We start from the raw sequence: 21,301 nt of genomic DNA, 5'->3' as shown, positions 1-21,301 counted from the left end.
ATAAAAGTACAATATTTGGATCTGAGATGTAGTGGAGTAGAAGTAAAAAATATTGGAAATTCGAAATACTAAGTAAAGTAAAGTAGGCCTTTATATCTCAAAATTGTACTTATGTACAGTACAGTACAGTAAATGTACTTAGCCTACTTTACACCACTGAAATGTAACAGTGGTTGCCACGAGCTCCCTCTAGTGCTGAAGCACTTCAAAGAAACTTGTTGAGATAGTTTGAAAGCTTGTGCAGCACTAGAGCCAGGCAGCTAGCCTAGCTATCGTTAGCCAGGCAGCGACCATAACGATCAAAACTCATGTACCGTCCAGATGCTACATCCCGTCATCATAGGGACAGTGGTGTCACAGACATGCGTGCGGATATAGCAGCCGCAGGGTCTGATATCTGATCCGATATACATTTTGGTTAATTCCCAGACGATTATCGACAACGCTCGTTTCCTGAAAAGCCGAAAAGAGACAAACAGCTCGGTGAGTTGTGCTCGACAAGGCCTCCGTCTATCTCTGACCTGGGCTGGACGGACCATTAAACAAACATGCAGCTCTCTACGCCTAATACTAAACTAGACTAAACACCACAAGTTGTCGCTGGTGACGAGACTAAATAATAATGTCTAATAAAAGCACAGGCTTCTCACATGTATCAAGTATAATTTCATATTTGTTATTTTAGCATTAATTGGGGGGGCTCTGTGAGTAGCCTGTGGCTAGCGTACGAGCTAGTAGCTTTAGCTAAGCAGCCAAGAGTGGTAACATTTACATTATTTATTGCATGTCAGGATGTTGTAGCAGGTGATAGTGTGGTCCTGACAGACAGGCACACAACTAACGTTATCTCAGCTAACAGCCATGCACGTACATGCAGTCACTTTAACACGTTAGTTAGCGAACTTGTTGTTAAGGCTATTAAGGAACAATAATACTTAACAAAATAATGCCCAGTAGGTGTTTGACAGGCTCGAGTCTTTCATTTGATTGAAGACGCTAGTGGCAATGCACACTGCACATGCCATTAACCTAATGTTAACCTTTAGTCACCGTTAAATATTAGCTGTCACTGTTTGTGTTTACATTGACGTGAGCGCGAGGATTGCTAGAAGCAAGGCCAGGCTTGGTTGGAATGTAAGATAAGAATGAGAGCCTGTGTCCAAGTATTATCCTCGCAAATTATTACAAAAACGTATGAATCTACTAATGATTAAACTAATGCATGCAATTATTTAATGGACATAATATTACAATGTTGTTCTCAGTCTACAAGTTAGCCCCAATAATTATGTTCCCTCAGTCCCTACGCTCATTCTGGAGCTACAGAATGAGACTGAGGGAACATATTGGGGCTATCTACAAGTAAACTTTGTCTTTACCCTCAGGTCATGGATCCTGAGAGACTGAAGCGACAAGAGGAGATTCAGAAATCAATGGGCTTCATCCAGTAAGTTAACAATAACATTGTTTATTATTTTAAAAACTCTGTAACCAGCTAACTCACGTGGATGTAGAAACACTGATATCATTCTGTGACTGTGTGGTTTTTATCCACAGGTCCTCTCTACCCTTCCCAGAGCCAGAGACCTATGAGGTATTACACTTGATCCTAATTTAATTGACACAGTTCTTTATTTTGTGTTTGTGTTGTTTACAATTTGTTCACGTGTATAACGTGCTTATGTACAACAACGTCGTTGTCTACAACTGGTTTTGCACTGTAACCTGACTTTTCATTCTGTGAAAACCATGGAGTCAGCAGCCAAGATATTAAGTAACAAAGTGTTGTTCCTATTAAATGTGTTCTTTGTCCATGACCCTGTCAGAGCCTCCCTCAACCAATCCATTTGCTGAGAAAATTCTTGCACAGAATCAACTTTCGGAATCTGGCTCCATGTTTGAGCTGCTGTGTTGTCGTTTTTGATTGACCTCAATCTTTCTCTATAGCTCTCACTTTCCCCTTGACTCTTTATCTCACCCTAACCTGCTGAACCTCTCCTATTGCCTTACGTTTTAGCTTTTTATTTTGCCAGACTATTTTCTTTTCTTTCTTTCCATGGTCAGATCTTGTTAATCTCACTACATAATTGTTTTAACTACTTTAAACTGTTTGTGTGTGTCATGTTTTTTGTGCACCACTGAGAAACCCTATGGGGGTGTGGTTTAAAAATGAGAATCTGGTACAAATTTCACTCAACGATTAACATTTGTTTTGTGCCCTTTCTTACCTGCAGGCCTTCTTGACCCAACTCGTGTGCAACCTACAGGATGAGGGAAACACGGTGTTCCGAGATGGTGACTGGCGCCAGGCAGCACACTACTATGGGGAAGGAGTCAGCGTGGCTCGCTATGCACAGGCCGAAGCCCTTGTCATTCCCACAGAGCTGTTGGAGTGCCTCTATGTTAACCGGGCTGCTGCACATTATCACATGGTGAGGAACGACCAGAAGAGAGAGAGGCTATCATTTACCCTCTTGGGGATTAATAAAGTTGTGTCTATTGAATTTTGTATGTGTGCAGTTGTGCACACGAGGAGGCGTTTTTAATCTTTATTGTGCACATGAGGAGACAGAGGCAGATTCAAACTGTTCCCGAATACGATTGCCTGGTCCCCGCTGGTCATGATTCACATTGGCCTTGATTCTTCCACAAGTACACTTACAAGCCTCGGCTTCAGCCTTCACCTTTTCGGTACCACTAGTACCACTAGTGGAAATTAATGTATGTACTGTACGTCTGTATGTACTCCTTTTATTAACTGAAATAAAATCTATCTATGCAATGCTTTTCACATTGCAGCGATCTGTATCGAGTACACTTCAATTGGTCCCGGGAACGGTTGGGCGATCCGCTCCCGGGAACGGTACACAACATTCACACTACCACAACATCTGCCAAGTGGTCTCAAGTGTGCATCCGGGACCATAGTGTGAATCTGCCCTAAGTCTCCTTGTGTACTGTTCTGTTGACCAAATTCCTTAAATGTCCACACCTTTTCTCATGGTTTTCTCTCTGCATCTCTTGTCAGAGGGAGTATGATCGTGGTGTTCAAGACTGTGACAGTGCGCTGTGCGTGTCTGAGGGCAGTCGCAGAGCTCTGTACCGTAAGGCCATTTGTCTGAGGGAGCTGGGACGCCTCAGGGAGGCCTACGAGTGTGGCACTAGATGCCTGCTCATTTCACCGCTTGTAAGTTATCAGCACAAAAGACTAAAATATATTTGCTCATGAATGAAATGTTGATTTTCTGTCACCATTAGTGTTCTTTGTTTATAAATTATGATTCATTCAGATTAAATTTGTTATTTTCTCTGTTCTTTCAAACCTTTTTGCTCTCTTCATTTCCAGGACAGGCAGGTGGGCGACCTCGCCCAGGAGCTGGCTAATAAACTTGGTCTGAAGGTTCGTAAGGCATACATCAGCCCTCAGGTTGAGTCCAGTAGTGCCACAGGAGGAGAGAATCATGGAGAGACTTCCCCACCCACAGGAGAGGTACGTAGTACAATTAGAGCTGAATTGATTCCAGTGCAAACCTTTTGCGTGTGTGTATAGATTCACTTAATGATTTTGAGTTCAACCGAATACAATGTTGTTTCTTGTTTTTAGACATCCTCCAATGGCTTAGAGTCTTTGACTGACATCGGACCAGGTATTCTTGCTTTGTTTGTATTGGCAATAGAGATAGATAAACTCAGGAGTAGGCCAAGGAATTAAATGCCTGAACCTTTCACATATTGAAAAAGCTTATGGAATTTATTTATTTTCCTCATTTTGTTGATTCATATTCAAATTTATTTTTAGGATAAAGCCCTTGAAGGGTACCATGTCATTTTAGATATTACTCAGATCCACTGTGTCATCAATATCCCTCCATATTTTGTTATTTGCAATGTTACTTGTCCCTATTATGTACAAAATGGGGAACCTAAATTGCCTTCAGTACCCATATAATTTCCTTACATTTAATATATTTATTATTTATTATTATTATGTTGAATAATATTTTTTCTCGTAAATCTGTTTCCACCTCCTTTATAAATTCTTCTATTGCTTGTTTTTATGTAATTAGGAAGCACTTTGTGTATGCTTTTGTTTTAATAACCACTTTAAAAAAGAAAGATGTACTTAACTATTACTAATATCCATTAAATGCTTCTTTGCATTTCCTTCCCAGCAGATCTGTCCAGTGCCCAGTGTATTCCTGCTCCTTTGGCCACGCCCATCCCTGTCAGTGATGACCCTGTGACCCCCGTAGTGACTCCATGTCCTGACCTGTCTGAGAGCCCCAGTAGCCAGGGGCTACCTCCCATGCCATACTCGGTGCCCGTATCCGATCACATAGATGAGTGCAGCAGCAGCGTCATCAACGATGAACTGGACAGTCTTCTGGACTGCATCCCCAAGAAAGTCAGTGAGGTTAGCAGAGGAAAAGGGCTGGATGGATTTGGATACCTTAGATTCCTTGGTGTTAAAGCTGAAATTCTACTTTTTTGTGAATAATATGTTATTTTATGCAAGCTGTTTGGTAGTGTATGAACCCTTTAATATTAGCCAAAAATGCTAAATAAATGTGTGGTAAGACTCAAATATAACTATCGTGACTACAGCAAAGAATTTCCAATTTAGCAAACAATTTGCAACCCTGACTCCATTGTTGACATATCTTGTTTTTTAATTTTGTCCCACAATTTTGCAAATTATTTTTCACCCAGTGTCGATTATCTAATGTAATCCTTGGAGCTACACTTCTTCTGCCGTCCTGGGGGGCAGCGGACTGACCTCATGCTTTCTTCTATGCATGAGGAGTCCAAGCTGATTCTTTCCACCTGATGGGGGAGAGTTTCCTCGGTCGGACATAGCGTGTGGAGGGAACACGTTATTCCGATCAGTTCCTTTCCCTCCATCAGGTGCCCCGGCTGACCAGGGGGAAGTAGTTTAGAGACCAGGATTACTGCATGTTTTTGTGAGGGTACCTACCCTAGGGGACACGGGGAAAACATGCAAACTCTACACAGAAAGGCCCTTTCGCCAACCCGCCTTGGGTATGGGTACTGATGACGCGTAGGAGAGAACACGCCCCCAGCACCCACAGCGTCCCCAGCGGGAATCGAACCCAGGACCTTCTAGCTGTGAGGCGACAACCCTACCGACTGCCAACGTGCCCCCACATATCTGTATTTGAGCTGATATTTGCATCTGTGTATGTGTCTTTGGTCCAGAGTCCAGTGCAGGGTGCCATCCCTACCAACCTCCCCAACACAGCGGTGGGTCTTCGGCCTCCGTACTCTCCCAGCCTTCCAGCCCCGTCTTCTCAGCTACCCCCTGCCTATTTCAGCCAGATACCCGCCCTGGAGCCCTACCCCCCGCTGGCCCAGAGGGACCAGGGCTCCACCCAGGCGCGGGACGCACTGGGATCCTTTTCGCCAGGAGCTGGGGATGGAGAGGGGAAAGGAAGTAGTGGTGTGGCAGGAGGGCTGGACTCCCTGTCTGAGTACAAATTGCCTGGTGAGTGGAAGGCTCATCTATGTTTTTTTTTTTTTTTTTTTATCTTGAAATCTGTGCTGGTCTTTCCACCTTGAATATGGTTCCTCATTATCAAACTGATTTGAGTTGTGTGCATGAATGAACAGTTGAACAGCCATCGATGTGAGTAAATCAAAAATTTTGTGTGATTCTCGGCATCGTTGCAGCAAGGCCACAGTTTCTTACTTCAATATCTCTGTCCTTTTGTCTCCAGGGGGGCGAGTGTCTCACAGCTTTATCCCCGGAATACGCAACCATAGCACCACACACACGGTGAGTAAAACACACACAAAATGACATGCTCTTGCCAAATGACACAGATTAGGGATGAGCACCAACTCTCCAGCAGTCAGTAGGAGATTTAAGTTCTAACTAAATCTTTGCCTATGCTGCTATAACACAACAGCAAAAGCGTAGCCTTCGCGGAACTTAGCCCCTTAATAGGGACACGGCTAAATTTTTTTTAATGGTCCAGCCTATAATAACCTTTGTCCTCTTCTACAGAACGGTCCATCTGGGACCAACCTGTCTCTGCTCTCTAGGAACCCCCTGGCAGCCACGCATGAGTTCCGCCAAGCCTGTCATGCCTGTTACAGCCGCATAGGTTTGTACACAACGGTCAAAGAGACATTTCTTTGAAACACTTGTGGTTATGTGGTCATTATTTTTATTTTTTTAAAGTAACTAACACACACACACACACACACACACACACACACACACACACACACCACCACCACCACCACCAGGAATGTGTGTTGTCAATGAGTCTTAACATAGTTAAAATGGAGTTTGAAATTCAAAGGGCTGATATAGTATGGGGTGTCTGATGAAATAAATATTGAATCAAATAACTTATAAGCTGTCTGCCTTTGTTGCACACAAAAGAAAGGCCACAGTAGAAGTTAAAATGACCCCAGAAGTGTTTTAAAGCGAAATACCCATTAAACTATTTGCCAGGGCTTCGCAGTGAGTAACGTTATCATACCCTCTTAGGAAGAAGTTCTACATGTAAATCATGTTCTGTATTATCACTGCCATAACCACTCAGGCCTTTGTAGAGACCATGTTTTGGTGTTGGAGAAAGAGTGGGGTTGCGGAAGGTGTCTGTAATGTCATTGATTTGGTGGTTTATCCGTCACATCTCTGTGATGACAAAAATGTTAAAGGTCATGGACAAATGCCACCAGAGGTACATTTCCCTTATTATCCTAACTAGTTGATTGACTCCTATTATTTAGTTCCATTTGTGGGTTTTCTGTAGTGGTGGGGAAAAAAATCGATTAGTCAATTAATCGCGATGCCATCATGGGCGATAATTCATCGATGCACAAATGTCAAACATCGATTATTTAATGTATTTTTTTTACCGGAGCAAAAGGGCGGAACTAATCTGCGACTGCGCTGCGTCGTCGTACCGGACCGTTTAGAGTGACGCACACAGCGCTCGCACACGCTTTAGCTTTCAACAACCAAAACAGAACGAGTTACCAACGCGGAGGGGAAGAGAAAAAAGATGACAGAAAGGGAACATTTTGGATTGTATGAGGTTGAGGGGACACGAGAACTCGATAAAACTCACGCCATCGACCGGCTGTGAAATGTGGCCGAGATGGGACGATGTAGTGTGGCTCCAAAGTGCTAACATGGCCCGGAATCCGTCGCTCCCCACGACCCAATGTGAACGTAAATCCTTTGCAATAAAAGTGCCGATGGACTTCGTAATTCTAGTCGCCTTTTCTGAGTGCATGGGCAGCTGTCCGTGTGTTCGGGATCGGGATGGTTGTCTTGACTGCATCTCTGGATGTCAGTGGGCAATATGGTCTTGTACACGTTGTGAGTTGTATCGAGTTCCCGTGTCCCCTCAACATCATAGAATCCAAAATGTTGCCATACACTTGTAAAATACTTTAAACCAAATGCTCCTTAATGTGTGCAAACAAACAAAGGTGCAACATAATAGTCTCAATAACTACCCCAAAGCTTCCTTAATGACACTTAATGAACAAAGAAAAGCACCTTTTTTGTCCTAACAAAGAATAAAGGCAATTTGACAGAGTGCTGCTGACCTCAACCGAAATCCTGCCCATGTATTTCTATGACATGACATCTTATGTAATTATTAATATATATTTATTGTATGCTTGTACAAACTCATTCTTTTTTTTTTAAAGAAAACTGCTTATTACTGTTCTGTATTTGGCCACAGACACCCATCTGAAAATATTTTCTTCTATGGACCCCCCCAGAAGCAAAGATTTGAGTTAAAAACATGCACTGTGAAAGAATATATATATTCATAATCATTAGAAAGCACTTTGTTTATTAGTCACACAGTGACTGAGTGATTAACAGTGAGTGATTAATCGGGATCAATCGGGATTAATCGAATCGTAACGTAGCCCAATTAATCGGGATTAATCGGGATTAATCGCATCGTGACCCTCGGAAACGATGTGTAATCGCATCGCCAGGTACCTGGCGATGAACGCCTCTATTTTCTGTCTGTTAATTGGTATTGCATTCTTTTAATCTGTGTACTTTACTTTAATGTTATGGTTAGGGTCAAAATGTGCTATATAAACACATTTTAATTTGATTTGACAGATCTTTAGTTGAATTTGGCTGTAATGTAGCCTCTTCATATCTCACTATCTCAGGTCCACGAGTAATGGACTACCAGTATCAGCCTGAGGCAGCACACCGCTGTAAGAGAGACGTTCTTCTGTGTCGCCTCAAAAACACAGATGACCCTAACTGGAAGAGGGTCCGGCCCCGACCTGCACGGAACAACTTCCTGGGAGCGTTTGTACTCTGTAAAGGTATGTTTTTAAGTGAAATAACTGAATAGAAATGATGGGAATTGTTTTAAATAGGCATGGTAATTAATTACACTGGTTAAGTATGTCACTGATAGCTTTAAACCTTTTTTTATAGTCCAGTTTAAAATGAGTTTCCTGCCCTGTAGATGCTGTAATTGTACACAAAACTAGCCACCAGAGCATGACATGACAATTTAACAGTGCTGAGCGTAACTATAGCTGTAGCAGAGAACAGACATGACTAAACGGCACTGAAGTTAATAATTTGTTTTTGACCTGAACACCCTATTGTGAGTTATGCAGTTTCACACATACTAGTAACTTGGTGACGATGCCTAAAGAATGGGCGCGGAGGCCATATGATTGTCTTCTTTTCTCCTGAGCATTTCTCATTAAATTAATTAATTGCTTCACTTCTATTAATGGAGAAAGAAAATGTAAACATAGCTAAGCCATTTTCTTTTCTTTGCTCTCCAGAATGTATCCATCTTTTCTATAAAAAAAGCCCTATTCTTGACCTCCTCCCTCTTGTCCTCCACAGAGGTGCAGGAACGACAGGAGTGCCAGTATGGGGAGAACTGTACGTTTGCCTACTGTCAGGAGGAGATTGATGTGTGGACCCAGGAGAGGAAGGGTGCTCTGAGTCGTGAGCTTCTGTTCGACCCCCTGGGCAGCACAGAGCGCCGTGCGCTCAGCGTCACCCGGCTGCTGCAGCTCCACATGGGCATGTTTATGTTCCTCTGTGAGGTGAGAGCCAGAGAGACGCATACGTACAGTTTACTGTATGTTCAAGTTTTTGAATGACTCTTTTTACATGTTGGGATTAAATTAGTTTTGACACCTGTATATTGGGTTAAACGGATGATTCTATACAGTTCTAGAATCTGTTGGTTACAGTTTTACATTTGAAATTATGTTGCGTTACAAACTCTCTCTTCTCTCCACTGGACAGGAATGTTTTGACAGTAAACCTCGCATCATCAGTAAACGCAGCAAAGAAAACTTAGCTGTGTGCTCAAACCTCACAGCGCGACATCCATTCGATGATAACAAGTGAGTCTGATTTCTTATTTCTCTTTGAAATGTACTAATCTCACATGACTTCCCTGTTCTTTCTTATATCTTATATTATATTGTGGAGCATTGTGGAGCACTTTAACCCTGTTAGAGATGATGTAGCCTGGGGTCCACCTATGCTTTCTATGGCAAAACAAACCGCCTGTGTTTAGCCATTTGATTGTTCCTCTGCCATGTATTGTTTTGATTGAAAAGGCAGCTGGGAAGACCTGTTTTAACTCAATTGCAGTCTCTGCAGCAGGTACGCAGCCAAGTTGGTATGATGTTAGATTGTACTCTGGAGGTGTACAACGTCACAATTTTTAAAATTGTAATACCGTATTTTGTGCTAGTAACAAGAGAACCTTGAACATAAAGGAGAGGTCGCACAACTCATATTCACGATGCAAATCCTTTATTTTATTTTATTTCAAGACCAATGTTTTGGCAGAAGATGCCTTCTTCAGGGTGTAAGAGAGAACCCGCACTATTGCAATTAACACTCAACTAGAATTATCAAGGTCTCATTCTCAAGAGAGACCTTGTTCAGGGGACCCTAAACATTGATTTATTAACAACAAAATGGTTTTATAGTTAAAGCTGCACTATGTAACTTTCCTATTCTACCCCGGATTTGCGCAAGTGCTGACATTTTTACCAGTGAGTTAATGGAGCCTGCCTGCTTGCTCAGGATAAATTGAATATCTCAATATGTCAATAGAAGAGCAGGGAGATACAATGCAACCACTCCAATTGTATAAGTTATATTGTGTTAACATACTGTTTTTCAGTATGTCTATCTCCTTTCTAGAACTTGTTTCCTGATTTTACTTTCTATTTTACTGCTGTACTAACTAACCCTACATGCATTTTTTTTGTTTTTTCTGTAGCATTGCTTCTATTCTGTTGCTGTTAAACATAACCGTTTAAATTACTTACGTGTGTGTGTGTGTGTGTGCTCCTTCCAGGTGCCTGGTGCATGTGGTGAGGTCGGCCAACGTGCGCTACAGCAAAGTGCGCCCGCTGCATCCGCTGTGCCAGTTTGATGTGTGTCGCCATGAGGTGCGCTACGGCTGCCAGCGCGAGGACAGCTGTTCCTTTGCCCACTCTGTCATAGAGCTGAAGTGCTGGGTCCTGCAGCAGGACACAGGTGAACACTGCAACACATACTGTACACCTGTGGTTCTCAAACCTTTTTGTGTCAAGGACCCCCCCCTAAATTGATGTGTATTTGGCCACGGACCCCCATCTGAAAATGTTTTGTGCCAGAGACCCCCAAAATAGAAGATGTATGTGGGAATGGTATATGAATACACACAGCAGGGCTCAGAAAGGGGGCATGTCTGGTTATCTTATTCAGCCAGGTAGTTAAATATGAAATATTGAAAGTTTAAACACTATTACAGAGGTTCGCTGTTGGCATCCAGGGAGTGTGTTTGGCAAAGTTTGGCATGGACATAGTGCAAAACATACTCTCTCCCCATGCTTTCAGCCTGCTGGAGACAATCCCTGGGGAGATTTGTCTGACACGCCTCAGTTTGAATTACATTTCGCTCACCCCAGAGCCCACTATTCAAAGTGAGACTTTTTAATCTATGACGTTGGAATCTGTTTGTAACCGCCCCTTGGAAATACATTTTAAACAAAAACAAATCAGACTAATTGTATCTACACAGTGATAATAGTCTGGCCAGTGGCCATGCCAGGCTATGATATGACAGTTGAGCAAAAACTGTGTTATATCAGTGGTGTGCCATCACAAGGCCCTTAAGTGGAAGTTGCTCAGTGGCATTTTGAAGCACCCGTAAGAATGACGAAGACTTCCGGGTAGGCTCCTAGGTGGGGCATAGGGCCGCAATCACACCCCGCCATCGGACTCTGTTTTGAGCAGTTTTCTTCAGCTGGGCCCACGATAATCCGGTCGACTTTGCCTCACTCTCCACTGATCTTCTCCAGGTCTGTTTTGGCCTCCCCACTTTTCTTTTGCCCTGTGGGTTCCAGTCCAGTGCTTGCCTAGTGATGTTGTCAGTAGGTTTTCGGAGGGTATGTCCAATCCACCCCCACTGTCTCTTCTTCACATCCTGGCTGATGGCGTTTTGGTTGGTTTTCTCCAACAGGCTGGCATTTGATATTTTATCAGGCCACCTGATGTTCAGAATGCGCCATAGGCACCTGTTGACAAATGTCTGGAGTTTAGTGTTTGTCACTCTCCATGTCTCTGATCCATAGAGGAGAACTGACTTGACGTTGGTGTTAAATATTCTGATTTTATTATGGAGGGACAGTGCCTTGGAGTGGTGAAAACGTGTCTGGCCTTGTTTATTCTGCTTTTGATGTCATCGTCTGATCCACCATCCTTGCCCAGTATGCTCCCGAGATATGTGAAGCGGTCAGTCTCTTTGAGGTTGTCTCCCTGTAGTTGGACTGGGAGATCCTGTTTGTTGTTTACCTTCATGAGTTCTGTCTTTTTCACATTGATCTTGAGGCCAGTCTTTGCTGCCTCTTCAGAGAGTAGTGTTAGCTTTGACTGTGCGTGTTGGTGTTTGTGAGTACATCTACGTCATGTCCTATTCATTCATAAATTTAACCTGGGCCCCACCCGCCTGCAGTACCTGGTTTTGACCAGTAGGGAGACGACTTCAACATTGCCCAGCCATCCTGGGGGCTTGATGCGACAACACACACAGTAGTAGTCAATTTGTAACATCCGGTCGTGGGTTTTGTCTCTTCAAAATAGGGGTTGAACAGGGACAATCCTGGCAATACGAGGTGAATTCATTCATTAATCCTGGCGGGGATTAAGAACCACCAAACTTATTCTGTGCTTCTTAACATCTCTTAGGTATTACCCATGAGGAGATGGTGCAAGAGTCCAAGAGACACTGGCACAGGCTAGAGCAAAATGCACAGAAGCAGCAGCACCAACAGAAGGTAAGGCTGATGCTGTGATGGGGAGGGTTCCAGGTGGCTCGACCAGTGTGTGTTTTATTTCCTGCGTGTATGTTTGTGTGCAAGCACAGTTGATATGTAATAATGTCATTGAATTGTCTTTCTCTCCGTCTGTCAGCCTATGCACATCTCGCACCATAGCAGCAGTATGGCTGGAGGAGGTGGTGTTGGGGGGATTGGAGGAGGAGACTGTATTGGTGGAGGAGGAGTGCACTCTGTTGGAGGAATGGGTGGAGGCATGGGAGCCGTGGGTTCAGGGAGGGGGCGGGGTCTGAACCTGAAGATGAAGTTTGTGTGCGGCCAGTGCTGGAGGGACGGCCAGGTCAACGAACCTGACAAGAATCTCAAGTACTGCACGGCTAAAGCACGACACAGGTGAGAGGCCCACTTTGACGAGCATAAGGTGAAGACATGAGGTGTCACCGAGTGTCAATGACAGGTTTGACTATGACTATGACAATGACAATGATGCCATGTGTATCATGCTATGGCCATTGCAGTCAGCCGATCCCAACCCTGTTGACCGCCGGAAGGCTGTTGTGTTAGACAGGGTTCTCTAACACCATCATCAAAACACCAAATGAGGGAATATCTTTTGTTATAATCATGTTCCACAGGCTTATACAATCTGTGTCAATTTGCATTGAAGCTGTTCTGGCAGTTTGTGGTGGCCTGTCACCGGCTTACTGTTTTTCCTTTTATTTTGTCACCTGTCTATATAGGGAATTTCTGTTCAGGTCCTGTACTCTGGACATACTCTGACCCTCTAGTTATTAGCCTACACACTAGGTGTAGTAATGGCCTAAATCCACATGACTGGAATATTTTAACCACTGCTCTTGTGCATTATTGAACAGCTTACAGTCTTACACTCTTGTAACCTAATAAGTTTTACTGCAGGTTCATATTAACCTGTCATTTACTCTCTGTGCAGCTGGACTAAGGAGCGACGGGTCCTGCTGGTGAAATCCTTTGAGAAGAAGAAATGGGTTGTGGTTCGACCACTGCCTTTCTCTCGCACCTATCCACAGCAATATGACGTTAGTCCCTCTATGCTGAGCTCCTTATAATCCACACAACCACTCACACACTTACTTCCCTCATCCTTGTTTTGAATTTAAAGTACTGTAATGAACGCTGATTGAAATTCTGATGAAGCATCGTGCTATAGCACTCTTGGTGTCCATTTTTATTTTTATTCCTTTTTTGCTCTGAGCGCCAGCTGAAAATATTCAACTTTTGGAGAAGAGCTGCTCATCAATGTCACACTTTGTCCTTCAGGCGGTGTCGGAAACCCAGTTTTGATAGTCTGATATTTACCTTTGTTTCAGCTAGGCTACTTGTGCTAATAATGCAGATGATGACAATGTTTGTGCACAGCATCGGTTGATGATTGTAAACGTTGCAGGCATTAATAAGCCCTCCTCCTAGCATGATGTACATGATATCCAAAGGGGTTCTAAGCTTAAACTGCTTTCTGTGTACCTTAAAACCGTCTCAGGTATTACAAAAGCACTTAAAGGGATGACAGTCACTTTAATTCACACTTAAACATTATGGGGGAATAATCTCGTTCCCCTGTAATCATCCTCTAGGAAAAGGATATTACACTTACTGCCATAACCATTATGCAAAGGATAAGTGCTTAGTCCAAATGTCTGAAAGGTGCATGCATGCATGCATATTGCATATATACAAGCTCCTAACGCATGTTTGTGTCCTGTCAACCCCCCACCCTGCTCCAGATGTGTGTCCATGTGATGAAACAGAAGAAGTGCCACTATATTGGTAACTGCTCATTCGCCCACAGCCTGGAGGAAAGAGATGTGTGGACATACATGAAGAACAACAGCTGTAAGATATATACACACACACACACACACACACACACACACACACAGTTTATAATCAGAGGTGCACATTATTATTTTGGGCTAGTCCTAGGAGCACATGGAGATTTAGCTTGGTGCGCATGGGGCAGGTTCCATGTTTAAGTAATTTCAAAGTGTGTGGAATCAAGTGACAGATGCATGGTTTTTATATTGTAAATATGGTCGCTAACGTGGTTTAGCGACTAGCACTTTGACAGCTCCATAATGGTAGCTTGTTTACAACTGAAACGGACTTCCTGTGCTCTAACTTTGTCTTCAAAATAAGAGCCACTTGTAATGATTAGTCGACACTAGTTTTATTTCCAAGTCTACTTGCAGGACGTTAACATCTCTTTTGAGTGCCTGGCTGTACACACCAGAATGTCGTGTCAGGATTCTCTAAATTCCTGTCAGCTGTTGGGGCGCAAACCCGTCTTGCATGCCTTTGATCTACTGCGCAGCAAACGTTTTGACGTCGCATGTGCACTGGCGCATGTGCACCACTCAATCTATCTTTCTGTCTTTGTCTCTCCTTATGTCTGTCTTTCTGGTAACTGAATGGATGCAATCATAATTGCTTGAAGTGACTGCTGAAAAGCAATTGAAAGGCACTTGCCCTCACTGCAGTCAAAGACACAGACTAAATAACAAGAAGAACAAGCCACCGATTGAGACCAGATGAGACCTGGCCGTTTCTCTTTCTACTTTTTGCTCCCTCATTTTCTTTAGTTCTCTTTCACACTTTCTCTCTGCCTCTATTTCTGTTTTGTGAAAATCTTAAAACTACATTTCAAAAATCTCAAACTACAAGCTCACAAAATATCGCATAGCTTGTAGATCTGCTATTTTCACTATTTTTGCATGACACCGTTGTGAAATGAATCAAATATTGCCAAGCATTTAATCAATTCGTTGAAATATAAAACTATTACACTATATTAAACTATTATGTCCTGTATTCAACCTCAAGGTCATAATCATGCCTTATCTCTTCTCTTTCACCCCACTCTTCTTTTCTCTTTTCCCACTTTGCCCTCACTTTCCCCTCCTCCCTTCTTTTCACTCCCCTCTGTCTTCCCCAGTGAGAGACATGCAGCAGATGTATGATATGTGGCTGCAACTGACCAATCAGACCAGGCGCGCAGAGGGCTCCCTCATGACCCCGCCCCCAGAGGAGAAGCAGGTTACCATGACGGTGGATTACTCTGAGGGCATGGTGAGTTGTCACCGGCTGCGTTAATGGGATACGTTAAGGTTAAACTTGTTGATAGCTGTAAAGTGTCTGTCTGTTTATGACCACCTGGGGGTCTACCCACTACATTGAAAATGGTCCAGCATCACCTGTGTCTGCGTGTAACACATTTTCATAAACCTTAGTTAGGAGTAGTCATTAGGCATCTCCAAAGAGAGAGACTAGTTAGACTTTGAGTCAAAAACGTCAGTCACAATCAAGAGACATGTTGGTGCGTGCAGTTTCTTTTTTTTTTTACATTTTGAGTAGCCAATAATTTTTATTAATTCCTCCCCACAACATTTCTGTGTTGTTAACTGCTGTTGTATCCTACCGACTGGCCTGCCAGTGAGAAGCCCCCGCCGGTAGGACGTAGGGTAATACAGATTACCGATCAGAGTGAATATCGGCCGATATTAGAGCATCTGTAGTTTCATTGAAAGTCTGTTGGCCTGTATGTTTTTCAGGGAGGACGCAGGTTGTCTGATGGAGATGAGCTCTGAGTGTCACCGTGCCTGGGAGAAGCCGAGTTCCCTGGCCCTGCAACCAGAAGACGAAGGAGATGGGCCACCCACACCTGCTACTGCTACAGTAGAGTATCTTTATGTCACACCAGTCTGAATGTGTCTAGCATCTCACCAGCATAATGAGATACCCATAGATATACTGTAGCTGGCTGGCTGACCACACATACAGACACACACACACACACACACACACACACACACACACACAAATCACAGGCACCAATTCACACAGAGAAAGTTGTTGGTAAAAACGCAAACCTTTTTAATGCTTTTTCTGCCATGCTACAGTTATAGATAGCAGCTTGAATTCCCCCTCGAGCAAATATAAACCCTTGAAATGCAACCAGGAATCTACTCTGACTTCCCAGAGTCCCTGCATTTAATCCCCCGCTGAGTCTGGGGACTGCTTTCTGTTATCGCCAAATCCGAACCCTGCTTCCCTCGTGGGAAGGTAACGAAAAGGGTTGAAAGAAATATTTTGTTTTCGTTTCAGGGGAGATTGATGGTTAGGAATGCTGTTTGTGTTTCCATGGGAATTATACTTCCCTTTTATATTGTCTGCCATATTGGTAGAGCTTTATGAATGTATGGCCTGCACAGGCCCTTTAAATCATGGACTTGGATCAGGAAAAGTGAAGAACAAATCAAGATTGTGGTTGTGGAATGTATTTAAGTATACACGCCCAAAAAATGAATTTCTGTCCATTTTACGTTTTCCTCCTTCCGTGCTCTCCTCCCGCCGTGCTTCTCTTGTATAATGGGCAGACTAATGCCCCTAGCTGGTTATCTGACCAAGCCTTTCATGCCTGCCCTACACAGCACTGGCACAGATGTGTACACATTCACATCCATTGTTGGCCTCTTATTCACGGTCAGCCTGTATCCAGGTGAAGTGTTACATGCTTGTATTTCAGCCTCCTTGACTATTTGCACAACTGAATTATACTGGTTAGAATCACCTGTTGTGTATGTCAGGGGGACATTGAAACATTTCCAAGCGCAAAATGGAGAAAGATTCGGTAGAAGTACTTGTTATAGTGATATGAGGCTAATTTATAACTTATCGATTGGCATTTTGTTTTATAATGCTATTTTGGGTCATGGGTGGGTTAGACCACTTGGAAGTATTAACCACTTTCATGGCATCCCTATTTTGGGCATGTCAGAAGTGAACATTTTTAAAACAATAGTATGAAATAAGCCATAAGTGGTTAAGACATGAACTTGGCTGGAAAGCTGCAGAAGATGTACATAGCCCAGCTCATCGCTGATGTCAGCATCCAATGAGATTAGACCGCAGATGCTCATACGGAAGTAATGACCCCATATTGAACTGAAGCACAGTTGACTAAGGAAATGAGTGATATTTGACTAACGATAAGATACAATTATTTTATTCCCTATTTAATTATGACATGAAGAGAAGAAAAATCTCCATAGATAATAAGAATGACCCCATTTTGAACTGAAGCATAGTCGACTCAGGGAGCAACATGGAGTCCACCGTACGGTCTTCGCTTCCTAAACTGATTTAATAAACCTTGAGTCGACTAAGGAAATTAGTTATATGTATGACTAACACAAAGGATAACATTATTTTATTCCCGGGTGAATCATGTTTTGTGAAAAGAAGAAATCTCCATGGACATAATTATCGAATAATGATGGAGTAATGACAATACGTCGTTTTTTTATTTATTTATAAACATTCCATTAATTATTGTTTAAATATTTGTTTAGATTAAGTAAGAGTCAGATATCATGTATTCAGTTCAAATAGGGCCATTATTTTATAGAAAGGGTATTTTGCTCTTGTGGTCCTTGTGCATCAAAATGACTATGTTCCTTTTATTTCCTCCTCTCCTTAATGGGAAGAAGCGATATCCTGGGTGAGAGGGGAAGTGATTAGCACCAAATGATGTGCCTATAAAACACATTCACATGTGTGCGCAGACTACACACACACACACACACACACACACACACACACACACACACACACACACGGCAGATATCTATTGCCATTTTATCCTAACTTGTAATGTGGACAGAGGACTTAAGGTGTTATGTCTATATTCAAATACATTTATACACGTTATATTATACATATTTACAGATACTGTATACTACTAATAATAATTGATAACTTAGCAGTTAAGCTTAATTAAATATATAACCTGAAAACCTTGTATTGATTACATAGAAGAAACTCGTTATTGAGCTATTGCTATATGACATGTATCGCTGAACTAGATGACAATAGTGACCTAAAAAAAGATTATTTACTATTTTATTTTGACGCTTCTGTGAGGGTCATTCCAGACAGGAATTTGTAGGACAGTATTGCAGGTGGGGCCTTATTTTGCTCCAAAGTTGACGCTTTAATTTCCACTTTGCAGGCTGAGCATGAGTATTGAGTAAAGCATGTAGAGAGGGTTAAGACTCTTACTGTGACATTTAACGTTTTGTCATACAGAGTGTTGTTTGGAACAACTTACTACTGGTAAGGTAGAGGAGGCTCGTAGCGGCAAATCCCAATTAATCTTGTCGGCCTGCAGCAGGTTGGCTAATATTTGTGATAGACTGGTCTCTTGTCTGGAATGGCCCATGTATCTGCTTTATTGAGGGATCATATTACTACTACCGCTAGTATTATGATAAATATGATGATAATGATTGCTATCTATTGACCATTTCTAATTTCTCTTATATGCTATTGATATACGTATATGTTAATTGCTATGTATAACTCTCATGTATGAATATGATACCACCACAGAGGTAGATAGGCATCTATGTATGCAAACCGTACACAGGACTGTCTGGGCAAGCCAAGTGCAGGATGGGGGTTCTCGCGTGATTTGGTGAAGAATATAGATCAGTGACTGCCTATACCGTTACTATATTATATAGGTGTTAATGTAACTTATCATCACCCACAATCAGATGAATGTTATCTCTTCTTGGGACACAAGATTGTCCTAGCAGAGTGTGTGAAGGACCTGCTGCCATATATTTGAGTTACACCATCTAACTCACATTTACATTTTTTTTGTGGCCTTCGTACTGCTCCAAATACTGGCCAAAGAATGATCGTTTATAGTTGGCTGTTAAAACTAGAAGGTGCTTTTATGTTTTAGAAGATGAGTTCGACATCTTTCTTCAACCTTTTATTCTCACTATGGCCTAGGTTGCCTAATGGTTTGCCAATCAAAGACAGAACTGCAAACAAAAAGCATACATAGAGGCCTATGTACTTCAGTATAGCGCCTTATTCAATACTATATATACTTATAAGAATATACATACCCCTATTATCCTACTCTCTATATATTATACTTATACCTATGATATGATTATACTTAGACGTCCTTATAAGGTAATTTAGATAAGAGATGGTGGTGGAACTGTTTAGATTTTTTTTTCTTTTTAATTGTGGCTTATCTGGAAGAATTTGCTGTATAGTCTGGACTAGATTAACATTTTTTATTTTATATGAACTCTCAAATGTTATCAATGGTAATTTTTACTGGTGATATTCATATGCAGCCAGGGTAGGCAGCTAATACCAACCACCGGAAAGATTTTGCAAAAATGCTTTGCTAAATTTGTCCAATATGCCAGCCCCTTTGGCATGTAATCGAGCAACATTTGGAGAAATATCAGTGGCTTGTAAAATAGGCAATGTGGAAAACATTTTGAGGTACCAGCCACTGTGGCTGGTAGACAAAACGTTTGCTAACCCGTTCTGCATGTTGTGTGCCTGTAGTAACAGGGAGGTGAATCATGACATTGCTACAAGGGTAGGTAGTTAAGAAGACGTATAGTCTCTTCTTGCTTGTCTAATTTGCTGTCAAGCTACCGATAGAAATGCTTGTGTGTGCTCCCACAGATGAGACGGGTAACCTGTTCTTGGAAAATCGTATCCAAGTGGTGGGTTGTTAATGTATTGCCTGCAGTGGTGCGCTATGGTATTTCAGCTGACATTTTATTACAAATTCTTGATTCTGATTCTGAAGAGAAATTAGGACATAGTCAGACTCTACCAGACTCTGCCATTGTTGGAAAATGTTAACCACTTGCTTTGTCTGCAAGCATGCAGAGTCCAATCAACGGCTATTATGCTAATATGTTCCAGGCAGAGGCTTCACCCTCACTTAAAAAAGGTTTTGGTGAGAGGTTGACAGTTTTTGTTTTCTATTTCTTTTTCTTTTTTTACTCTTGTCTATTCAGTTCCATTCATAGATTACTATTTAATAAAGAAACTTGCCAAGTAGTGCTGAAACCACTCGGTTTGATTAAGATGGTATTGTGTCACTTTGTGGCAATTTTAAATGAATTATTTTCTGTTCTTGACAAAAAGAAACATTGACATGAATTTTGGTTCCTCCACCATGGTTATGGCTTATTCAAAGGTTAGTGAAACAACAAGGTCCTACGCTTTAAAAAAACATTCACATCTGTTAAAAAAAAAACCCTGCAACACACTGATGTGTCACACTGCCTTCACTGTAAATCAGCTACAGACATTTGTCATTCGATATACGGAAACCCACACCTACGCAACCACAAACACAGAAGTTGTATTTATGATACATTTTTGTTCATCGTTAGTGATTGATCAGTTGGCAGATGCCTGGATTATTTTCAAGAACTGGGATAATGAAGCCAGGGTTTTAAGAAGTGATGAAACCAGGCCACTTTTTGTACTGTATTTTTACATTTTGTTGTCTATTCTTTTTGTCTTTTTGTTTTCTCCTTTCTCCTCCCTGGTTGGAAGTGAATCATAACACAAGTGGACCAAATCTCTTGCAAGCATTTAATAAACGGAGACGTTTTAGAAAATGTATGTGTTGGTTTATTTATTTCTATCAGCATTTCAAAATATTTGTATCGTGAATAATATTGCTAATATTAACATTTTCAATACAGAGATCTCTGGTCACGGCATATTATGCCTTTGAGATTGGCTGCAATTTGCAACTCTAGATTGTTTTATAATGATGAAAAAGAGGTTCAATGCCTTGTCCAAGGGCACTTCAGCGGTGGTAAATTTAACGTGCCGGTCCAGGGATACGAACTAGCGACCTTCCGATATCAAGACCGCTCCGCAAACCGTTCGGCCACCGCTGCCTCAAATGTTAAACTCGCCAACATTGCAGCTGTAGGGAAAACTACAAAAGAGTTGCACATTGCGGCTACTTTGAGATTATCCATTTACACCTGCAGGCTATTTTAGCAATGTCGTTACAGATGAATTTAAAAAAATAGCTGATCTACAAGCTAATATGATGTTTTGAGTTTGTAGATCAGATATTTTTGCC

At 42.0% G+C, this 21,301-nt stretch overlaps 1 protein-coding gene across 3 annotated transcripts; it reads left to right on the top strand.

Moving 5' to 3' along the window:
* The first annotated feature begins 247 nt into the window (after positions 1–247).
* On the top strand, positions 248–20,816 carry zc3h7bb (zinc finger CCCH-type containing 7Bb). 3 transcript variants are annotated; one of them, XM_080789923.1, is made up of 21 exons: positions 248–483; positions 1,386–1,447; positions 1,558–1,594; positions 2,235–2,432; positions 3,029–3,187; positions 3,347–3,490; positions 3,605–3,647; positions 4,176–4,414; positions 5,218–5,503; positions 5,736–5,794; positions 6,026–6,125; positions 8,182–8,343; positions 8,885–9,090; positions 9,296–9,396; positions 10,368–10,549; positions 12,242–12,330; positions 12,467–12,723; positions 13,283–13,388; positions 14,094–14,202; positions 15,302–15,435; positions 15,918–20,816. In XM_080789923.1, the coding sequence occupies exons 2-21, from the start codon at positions 1,389–1,391 to the stop codon at positions 15,951–15,953; spliced, it is 2,706 nt and encodes a 901-aa protein (XP_080646049.1). In that variant the 5' UTR covers positions 248–483; positions 1,386–1,388; the 3' UTR covers positions 15,954–20,816. The 3 variants fall into 3 exon arrangements, with proteins under 3 accessions (XP_080646049.1, XP_080646050.1, XP_080646048.1); XM_080789924.1 differs by having other exon boundaries at positions 4,173–4,405; XM_080789922.1 differs by having other exon boundaries at positions 4,173–4,414.
* The last annotated feature ends 485 nt before the right edge of the window (positions 20,817–21,301 follow it).

This window comes from Protomyctophum bolini, assembly GCF_963924005.1.
Source record: "Protomyctophum bolini genome assembly, chromosome: 18".
Lineage (NCBI taxonomy): Eukaryota > Metazoa > Chordata > Actinopteri > Myctophiformes > Myctophidae > Protomyctophum > Protomyctophum bolini.
This window is presented reverse-complemented; position numbering and strand designations above follow the sequence as displayed.